The following is an 11,053-nucleotide window of genomic DNA, read 5'->3' as shown; positions in this document are numbered from 1 at the left end:
TTATTGACTTCACACAATAAGGGGTAGAACATTTATGATCCTAGGTGAGTGTACTTTTGCTTCACGTATGATGCATGAAACTTTATCCTACAACCTTAGATAGAATTGAATAGTGAAACACGATTCACATAATGGAAATTGTTTAGCTTGAAAAAGGCTTTATTAAGTTGAGTTGATTAGATTCACCAAAAAGAAAAAAAAGAAAAAAGGTTGAGTCGACTAGAGAATAGAGATTGAGAAGTACATGTTGGGGGGTATGATGTCTTGTATTCCACCACTTGCATTAGTAGGTTGATGTTGAAGTGCTATAGAAGCCCTAGGATTTCACTATATATTTGTAGTGACGATTTTTCTTTGTAATCAATTTAAAAGAGGTATGAAAACGAATGGCTGTACGTATGCAATCTCATCTAACCACATATCTAAACCGTAGGAGAAAAAGAGAAGACTAATTACTACCTTTTCTTCTTGAATATATGGCTTCTAAAATAAATGTCAAAGAGTTTGGCTTAGTGTCACGAGAATCTTGGCCGACAAAAAATCAAGATTCTAATACAATCGCGGGCAAGGCGATGGCCGTTCAATAGTGGGTGAGAAGTAGAAATCTTTAACTTTCAAAAAAGAATATTGAAAACTACGACAGTTTTGGAAGCTCCACGTGGTTAGTGTTGGGAGAAGAGTCACTCCCCTTCTCTCTCTCTCTCTCTCTCTCGTTGAAAACCTTACAAATACCAGTCTTTCTTCTCAGTATCCTTCACAACCCTCCCCAATAGCACAGTAGTACATGACATGGAGAGTGTTAAAGAAGAAACCATAATCCATCAGACAAAAAGGAACCAGCTTGAAAGTATACTATCAGATACCCAGTTGTCTCGCTTCAAACGTCTCCGGTTAGCTTCATTGATAGAGCTGAAGCTCCTCTTCTACATCGCTGCCCCTGCAGTGATAGTCCACATGATCAACTATCTCATGTCCATGTCCACCCAGATCTTCTCCGGCCACCTTGGTAACCTCGAGCTCGCCGCCTCCTCCCTTGGCAACACTGGCATCCAAGTCTTCACCTACGGCCTCCTCGTATGTATATATACTCTTATATTAGACATTCATTCTTCATTACTCTTCTCTCTCCCTCCATTATAGATTCATGGGGAAAGTGTTCTCTCTCCGGAAGCATGGTTCCTGCATCTGTGCGAGAGTCAATCTGTGCCTCCCTTTCGATTCAATCGATAGGGGCAGGAAGATCATTTTATTGGGAGAGGAGAGGGACACAAGAGTGCTGGCGTGGGAGTTACTCTCAAAACTTTCTTCTTTAGATTTTTGAGGAAAAAAATAAAGTTACCTGATTGTGTGGCTCTGTATCTACAGACTCTAGGGATTTTTATCCTCACAAGCGTGGGCCCATTGCACCACATTTGAGAATCCAACCGTTAAAACATGGGCAGTAGCATCTTTTTATCTTTTCAAGTGTTATGTACAATGGTTGGATTCTCAAGCACTGCTCAGTGCACCACACTTGAGAGGATAAAAATATGTATGAGACTCCAGACAAAAGAGGATGCGAAAATACTACCCTGAAGTTGTTCCCTGCCGAGCCCAGTCCCCAGTGCCCCTAACAAAGAGAGCGCAACAACAACCCTACCCCTGTCCGAACACTCTACATGAGTGGGGTCCACTCCCTCCTTATTAGAGGGACCATGAAACTAGCTAGGTCTCGGCAGGGAACTGGAGGAGATAATTTTCTACTATCCTGCCCTGATGAAATAAAAAATTACATATATATTAATGGCCTTACCGTGATTTATATATTCTTAGTTGTGTATGTCTGTATGTGTTTGCTATGTCATTCAGCTGGGAATGGGGAGTGCAGTGGAGACCCTGTGTGGGCAAGCCTATGGTGCATCCAAGTATGAAATGCTAGGGATATACCTTCAGAGATCAACGATCCTTCTGATGCTAACTGGGGTCCCACTCACACTGATCTACATCTTCTCCAAGCCAATCTTGATACTTCTCGGCCAATCATCAAGGATCGCATCGGCCGCTGCCATGTTCGTGTACGGCTTGATCCCTCAGATCTTTGCTTACGCAGCCAACTTTCCAATGCAGAAATTCTTGCAATCACAGAGTATTGTGGGTCCCAGCGCTTACATATCGACGGCTACGCTGCTTATGCATTTGTTGCTAAGCTGGGTAGTGGTGTACAAGATCAGGCTTGGGTTGTTAGGGGCTTCCTTGGTGCTGAGCCTGTCGTGGTGGATCATAGTGGTGGCCCAGTTCATATACATCGCCAAGAGTGAACGTTGCAAGCGCACCTGGACCGGGTTCACCCTACAAGCTTTCTCCGGGTTGCCCGACTTCTTTAAGCTATCAGCTTCTTCGGCTGTGATGCTGTCCTTGGAGACTTGGTATTTTCAGATTCTGGTTTTGCTTGCCGGTTTGCTCCCAAACCCGCAGGTGGCTTTGGATTCACTCTCTATTTGGTAAGTGAAAAACTGAAAAACTTGGCACTTGGCACTCTCAAAAGTGAACCAAAACTCTTTAAAAAATAAAGGATAATTTACACACAACACCTCTGAGGTCTGACAAAAGGATAATTTTATCTCCCAATTTTGGAAAATTCTACGTATCCCCCTAAGGTTTGCAAACGGTAACAAATAAGCCCATTCTGTCAGTTCATGATTAACTGTGTTAAAATTTAGATTTGAACGGACGGAATTACCCTTATAAGAAGAAGTGTACATTAGGAAAAGACTCAAACCTCTAACAGACCATTTATAAAACAAGATAATATTTTGAATCTTTAATTTAAAAAACATTTAAAATACAACAGTTTAAGCTCTAAAAAATTCAAACCAGATATTGAAACGGAATGCATTCCGATTCAATAATTTGGAATGAATAGTATTCAGTATGGTTTTGATTTTGGTTTATACCAATTTCATCATGAATCGAATTGATATTGAACTGTTTAGTGGGAATCGAACTGATAACACCCTTGGGGTAAGTTTTTCTTTTCTCTTATATTTACAACTAAACAAATTAAAACATTTCTCATTTATTGTAAACTAAATTGTATGAGTATAATATATGATTGGTGCAGCATGACGATAGCTAGGGGGGTTTTCATGATCTCGTTTGGATTCAATGTAGCTGCAAGGTTGGTCTTTTTCCCGTTGTATTTATTCTCTAGATTGATATTAGTCTTAGACTGTGTTTGGTATATATGCAATTTAAGTTAATTTTACATTCTTAGATGATAAAAATAATTATTTTTTATTATTTAAAAATATTAAATCGATCTAAAATGTATTTTAAGAATACATACCAAATACAACATTATATATATATATATTTTTCTTGACAGTGTGAGAGTGAGCAATGAGCTTGGAGCAGGAAATCCAAAATCAGCAGCGTTCTCAGCGATAATCGTGACATCAATATCTTTCATAATCACAGTGATCCTGGCTATAGTCGTGTTGGCGATTCGCCATTATATTAGCTATGCCTTCACAAGTGGCGAAATTGTTGCCAATGCAGTCTCAGAGCTTTGCCCCTTGTTGGCCATTAATCTCATCCTCAACGGAATCCAACCTGTCCTATTAGGTATATATCTACTAAAGTTTTAATAGAAAAATAATATTCACACACAAAAAAAAAAAATACTTACATATAGATTTTTTCCGGGACCGGATCAGGTTCTTGTACAAGTACTATCCAGTAAGGTCTTCCAAGGCAATTCACATTGTGTGATGGCGCGATCCATATCCCTCCTGTGAGTCCCACAGTCGATTCCATGTGATTAGTCGTGAAGGGCCTTGAACGGTATTTGTACAAGGACACGATCCAGACTCGTTTTTTTTCAGTCACTAAGTTTAGTGAGATCTTTTTATCATATGGATTTAACTCATGTATTATCAAATTACAAATGGTGAAGCGTTATACTTCACTAAGCATAGTGATGCCTAGAAGGACATCCTGCTAGGCTGGGTCAGGCTTAATTGGTTGAAATTAATTGTGGTTCTACTGGCAAGGCCTGGGGTAGAGTTTATTATAGAAAACTAAGGTCTATATCTTCCTAAACACAGGCCAGGTTTCGGGCCTTGGGTGAGCTTGGGTGCCCAGTCATACTTTATTACCACGACACGATTTTTTTATGAAAGAAAAATGGCAAACTAAAAAGAAATATAGGAACATTATCTGATATTACAACAGCTAATTTCTCCATCCTAACCACTACGTAAATTGTGCATGCATGACCTGCCTGCAATAAAAAAGAAAGGGTAAAAAAGAAAAAAAAAAAAAAAAAAATTGTTCATGACTTCTCCCTCTTAATATTATTGTATCTAATAGAGATTTTATTATACTGTTAATGAAGGTGTGGCTGTTGGGTGTGGTTGGCAAAAATTTGTGGCATACGTTAATGTGGGATGCTACTACGTTGTTGGGATCCCTTTAGGGACTGTTCTTGGTTTTAAGTTCAATTTTGGTGCTAAGGTATGAATGACATATAGGTTCACTCTTAATAAATTATACTCACATCATGAAAGGATATGAACTGAACATGAGTCAGATGAAAATTATAAAAATAGTTAACTAAAACGATATTAATGTTTTTTTGGAGCGTTATTTGATTATTATAGGGAATATGGTGTGCGATGATAGGAGGGACTGCAATGCAGACGATGATTTTAATATGGGTTACTTATCGAACGGATTGGAAAATGGAAGTAAGTCTCTCGATTATTTGTGTTTATTGATTTGCTTGATTTATTTTATGGTTCATTTTGGCTCCGTTTGGTTGCAAGGGAAATTAAAAGGAAGGGAAGGAAAAATTTTCAAACCTAAAAAAGAAACTTTTGTAATCATTATCCCATGTGATTGTATAAACTATTAAAATTTCTTACAATATTTAATAATGACACATTTTACATGTAATTTTTATTTTACATTTTAAATCAAAGGGAATTATGATGATTTAAAAATCAAAGGGAATTGAATGCAAAGTATAGTGGAATTTAATAACCAAATATGGAATGATTTGGAGTTAGTGATAATGTCACATGGGGTTATGATTACAAAAGTTTCTTTTTTAAGTATGAAAGTTTCACTTCCATTCCCTTTAATTCCCCTTGCAACTAAACAGACCATTTATTGAAAATTGAAATAGAAAAAACACCAGTAAGCACTATTGGAACTTAAGTTTACTTTTCTGTTATTTCTAAATTTATACACTATAAGGAAAGGGCACTAACAAAGGCACCTTTACGACACTTGTAGCCGCGGTATAAGCTAAACACCTATAGGTGGTAGCTAGAAGTAATTAGTTATGCCTCTAAATGTCTTTTTTTTTTTTTTTAATTTTATGAAATTAGTGGTAGTTCTTAGTTATCAATACTAAAAGATATATTTTTTAAAGGAGAGAGAACTTTGCTTGTTCGCATGGCCCCTGTGTAGGAGAATGCGCCCAGACATCTAATATGGGGGTGGGGCTGGTCATTTCCCCACCCCCTGTGTCTGGGCGTAGGGGCACACAACTAAGTAGCATTCTATTATCCATTTTTTTAACTAAAAGAATAGCGTTCTTGGGCTCCATTGCATAGGCTCATTTTATTGTTATATATTTTACCGCCTGCCTTCTCTCCTCCTTCCCCACACCAAGGGATACGATGAGGACGAGCTCATCTTGACCACCAACCACTGAGGTTTTAGGTATCCTCAGGAGATGTATCATCCGTTGACATTGCAGGTCTGGGTAGAAAGAAGGGGGTGGAGGCATGGACGAAGGAGGTGGGGATCAAGTTGTAGAAAGGGCGGGGCAAGGGATGGGAGCGGGTGGTGATGGGGGTGGGAGTTTCAGGGAGCAAGGGAGGGGAGCTACACTAGGGGTTGGTGGAGGGGGAGTTGTGTGGAGTGATGAACGGGGATTGAGGCGAGCTTGTAAGGGATGGGGGCAGGCAGTGATGAGGGTTGGCATTTAAGGGAACAGGAGTGGGGGAGGTAGTGGCGAGGAAAGGCTTAGTGGATGGGCCGGGGCGGTGGATGGGAATGGGGGTGAGCTAGTAGGGAGGGTAGGATAGGTAGGGCTGGGGAGGGAGTAGGCAATGCTGGGGGTGGGAATTTCAAGGAGCAAGGTGGGGACAGGTTTGGAGGTGAGGGGAGATGCAGTTGGGGGGCTAAGGAGGGGTTGGGTAGGGAACAGGGGCACACAGACGAGTTTGGTTCCTCTGCACATACCGACAGGTGAACGTACATGTGAGAGCCAACCACCTGTCCTATTTTTGCCATTTACAAGGGGAGGAGGGGTTTTTATGAAAACAAAATTAAAATGTGATTGGCTCTGAGATGTACGTTCACCTGTTGGTATGTGCAGATGATCCATTCTCCACACAGACAAGGTGGAGGCAGGGTAGAGGATCTTATTTTTTTTTTAAAAATAAATATATTGACGAAGTTTATTTATTGCCGGTAATAGATTTTAACATGCTGAGTTTTTTAATTAAAAAAAAAAAAGTTTAGTAGCAATATAATTACCATTGCTAAATCTTCATACACGTGCTAATACTGCCCAAATTCATTAGTTGCAATGCAATTTCAAGACAGATTCCACTCGAGAAAAACCATCAGTAAAAGATGGTCTGTGGCGGGAAGAATTAATAATGCTCATAATGGATGTAACAGTTTAGCTAAAGCTCATATTTCTTGTAGTGAAGAAAATTTTCATCTTTCTACCAAAAAAAAAGAAGAAAATTTTCACCTATTACTTTCCTATAATTCCAACATTATTAGAGTAGTTTCCCACTGGGATACAGTTCCAAGTTAATCATTTCAAGCATTATTTCATGACACTCGAGTATATTATTTGATATCTTACCAAAAAAAAGAAGAGTATATTATTTGATAATCATATGTGTTTACATATACTCATTTTGATCGCATTTTGATAGGTGGAGAAAGCCAAGAACCGCTTGGATAAATGGAAATTAATGGAAGTAACACCAGGAAATTAAGGCACATCAAGCTAGCAACAACACAAGCTATCCATCTCTACACAATCATATGTAGGCCATAAGGCCATAGCACCAAGAATTGTAAGGTCCATTTCTTTTTAAACAAAACAATTGAAGTCATGTGCCACAATGTAATTAAGCTAAAATGTCTTGTACCAAATAGGTCACTTTTTTAACTATTTGCCCATTTGGAAGGAGTGCAATAGTGGGATCTGACCACATATTTTGCTAAGCTAGCACAATAATTTGCAAGATTTAGCTTCGATTGAAATAATGCTTAATGGGGGTATCGTCTGTTTTTGGGTGTTCTTGCTGGGCTGGACCCTCCAGCTCCTGCCACGGCTTCTATGCCTCTACTTACCATATTTGGTGAGAGAAAATTAAATAAAGTGGACCCACTCTTCCCTACTATTCTACAGTTCTGTAGGTTCATTGAGTTTGAGGTTCGCCATAAAATCCTCCCCATTGATTCCCCTTGCCCTGACACCTTGAGGAACAAACGGACCAAGATCGTCTCTAGGGAGGCGTGCGCCCAGGGGGCATCCAACGGTTGAGCTGTGCCGCACACATCTCGATACACACCTAGGGATGTGTGCGGCACTGCTCAACAGCTGGTAGCATCTTGGGCGTGCTGGGCTCCCTGGAGACAAGCTAAATTCGAAACAAGCACATTTTAGATTCCTAGGATCTCCTTATCCAGCATATGCCGCCCATCCTAATTAGCTTCAGTTGACATCGGTCCTTTGTTTTCTCTTTGTATTTTGTCTATTTTTTGAGCTTCTTCTTTGGGTGGGCAATACCAAAAGGTCGTTAAATAACCAAACTACCCCTAAGTGGTAAAAGTAGTAAATATGACTAAACATATATTTTTTTTTCAAAGAAAACTTGAAAACACTCTCATGTGATTTTAAACATCCAAAAGGTACTGAAACATGCAACATCTTAAAGCTAAAAACCCAATTTTACCCTAAATGTGGCAAAATAACCAAAGGTTCTCTTTTTTGAACTTCTTCTTCGGGTAGGCATTAACAAAAAGTGGTCAAATGACCAAACTACTCCTAAGTGGTAAAAGTGATTAATATGACTAAACAAATTTTTTTTTTATCAAAGAAAACTTGAAAAACTGACGTGTGATTTTAAGCATCCAAAAGGTACTGAAACATGCAACATCTTAAAGCTAAATACCCAATTTTACCCTAAATACGGCAAAATAACCAAAATGTCCTTTTAGGGCAAAAATGCTATTTATACAAAATGTACCTTAAATAAACATACATGGCAAGGATCCATGTAAGGGTGTCAATCGGTGCGGTTCTGGTTATTCGATTCGGTTGCAAGTGCAGTTTACAAATTCCGTCAATATATCGACGGTGTTTTCATCAACTAGTTGACAACAACCATGTTTTTAAGGATTGTACATGAATGGGCTCAAAGAATGTTGGACAAGAAATGCAAGGTAATGTTATTTTTGTAGTTTGGAATCGCTTTCCAGAAGGATTTGTCAAATTCAATGTCGATGGTGCAAGTATGGATAATCCTGGCTTGTATTGGAGGTGTTTGCAGAGATCTTCAAGGTAAATTTTAATGTTGTTTTTTCTAAAGTTATTGGTCATTCCTATACTGGGGTTAACAAGCTTTTCTCATTGTTGCCAACTGGGTATTCTGTAAATTATGCATTTGAAAGTGATAATTTGATGTTTAATTGTTAACATCCTACGATACCAGAGGTCTTGGTTTTTTTATCCCCGTGGAGAGTTTCTAACACCCTCCGGAAAGGTAAATTTGATCTCAAAGTTTTGTAAACTGAAACTTTATGTACTTAATCTGTTTGAGAAAAAGAGAAGACTAATTAGTAATTACTACTATTTTGTTTTCTTTAAGGCTCCTAAAAATAAATGTCAAAAAAATATATATGCCAACTATATATATAAATTTTTTGGTAAGGCAAAGATGTACAACTAGTACAGTTTTTTGGTGGGAGAAGAGATACTTTCCTTCGAGTTCGGAACCTCTCCAACGACATTGTACTATTGAAGAGGGTTTTTCTCCTACGACTTTCTCCTTATGCCACATTTTCTATCTCTTAGAGAAACCTCTGTTACCTTTATTATTATTTTTTTTAATTTTTTTTTCTTTTCCCACTCTCTCCCTCTTTTGTAGGAATCCATTAAAAATCACTCCCTCTTTATTATTCACACCTATGGTCTTCCACTGAAGAAGATCAAAACAAATCAGAACAGGACAGATCACGTAAAGGGAATCTCTTGAGAGCTTGCACGAGTTCTCTCCTTCCTGGTTTTTCTTGAGCGATCGTGAGGAGGATAATGGGTTAGGTCAAATGAGAAGGCAAAACCAAATTGAAAATATTGGGCACAATTTTGTCCAACTTGTGCGAAGAAATGTAAAAACATATGGGACATGTTCTATCAAACCTGTTCCATGACCCATAAATTTCAATTTATGTTTCTAAAAATACTAAAAATGAAATAAGTTTATCAAGCAGTTTTTAGGGTGTTTTTCTGTTTCTCAGAACAGAAAAACACCAAAAATAGTTTCTCCCTAACCCTGTTCCTTGGTCCTTGAAATTTTTAGGGTTCAACGATGAATAGAAGGTTGCGAGTTTTGTTGCCACTATTGGCTCGAAATCTGTACAAAAAACCCATTTTCCCCTTCGTTCTAATCTCATGGTTGAACCCTAGATTTCACAAATCTCACAAATTTCATCTATTCTTTATGATTTTCTGAATTTTATGTGGAGTATTTTGTGATTTTGCTGATTGTAATGTTTATCGGTAGTTAATGTTGGATTTTATGTTGGGGATTAAAGATGCTCATTATAATGGTTTTCAGTAGCTCATGCTTGGGGGTTATTAGATGAAACTCAGAGAACTCTCATGAAAATTTTTATATTCCATTTTATCTATTCTTAATCTCAACATGTTATTGCCAACATCCTTGGTTTTATATAGATTCCATGTGCTGGTACCATCTTCTTCCTAGTGTCTTGCTATATCTACCGTAAAATGGATTTAAAGTATCCATTTGTGTATAAAATTGTATTTGACTCTTGATTAAAGCCAGAGGTTGGGTCTAGACTCTCTTAATCCTAAGAAATCCAATATTGATCCCCAAATGAAGCCACTTGAATCTGTTGGTGGAAAAAATGTCCAACACTCTCACAAAATGGCGCAAGGATGGAATACGTGGGGGGCGTGCCAAAACCTTTGACGTGGGTTCAAACGGGCTGGAATTGCCTATCTGACTTTCAATCAGGGAATCTAGGATTCTCTCGTGCCTAAGTAATTGTGTTAGACTTTAAAGGTATTGGTCTCAGGATTTTGAACAACAAAGCGCAAGATTATCAACAGGAATTTATGTGATGTGCAGAAGACAAACAAATAAGTTAAAGGAACTAATTAAATAATGGGAAATGAACAAGCCGATATCAAATCATACCATTCTACAAAGGTGGATGAACTCCTGATTCCTTACAATGGATAATCCGATGACTACAATGTACACCTCCCAAAAGGATAAAAATGAAGAACTAACAAGTAAATGCTGGAAAGGTAAATGCTAAAAAGTGAAGTGTTGAGTTGTTGTGTTGTTGATTGTCGTTGTTCTTCTTCGTACTCTATTCTTTTATAATTGCTCCCTGTGCGGTTATGGTAGTTCTAGCAACTTCCACTTCTCTCATAACCAACACCTCCATACCCTTCCTTGTATCAGGATCATGTTCCTTCCAAAGTACTAACTACTTGCGCCACGTGTTCCTGTGGGTTTGCAATCTCCTACCATCTTCATATATGGCAGGTCCCACCTTTTCACTTTGTTATTCAAACTCAAAAGGGTAACTCTTTGATAGCAACGTGCAGTGCACAGCCTTAAAGCATGCATAACCAAATCCCAATTTGTAAAAGTGGGGTGTGAACAGAATCTTGATGAATAAAATGAATGTATCTTCATTTTCCTCTACTAAAAATTAATGTAAAATACCTGAACACTATTAGGAAAGGGCACTAACAAAGGCATTTTTGCAACACTTG

At 38.3% G+C, this 11,053-nt stretch overlaps 1 protein-coding gene across 1 annotated transcript in view; it reads left to right on the top strand.

Moving 5' to 3' along the window:
- Positions 1–822: 822 nt before the first annotated feature.
- The window catches only part of LOC122643694 (protein DETOXIFICATION 40-like), a 39,145-nt gene continuing 28,914 nt past the window's right edge, over positions 823–11,053 (top strand). The window contains exons 1-2 of the mRNA XM_043837290.1: positions 823–1,074; positions 1,849–2,480. Coding sequence (XP_043693225.1) covers positions 955–1,074; positions 1,849–2,480 — 752 coding nt within the window. The 5' untranslated portion in view covers positions 823–954. The remainder of the gene's footprint in view (positions 1,075–1,848; positions 2,481–11,053) is intronic.

Source organism: Telopea speciosissima, chromosome 10, assembly GCF_018873765.1.
Source record: "Telopea speciosissima isolate NSW1024214 ecotype Mountain lineage chromosome 10, Tspe_v1, whole genome shotgun sequence".
NCBI lineage: Eukaryota > Viridiplantae > Streptophyta > Magnoliopsida > Proteales > Proteaceae > Telopea > Telopea speciosissima.
The sequence above is the reverse complement of the archived record's forward strand: the minus strand, read 5'-3'. Positions and strand labels throughout refer to the sequence as shown.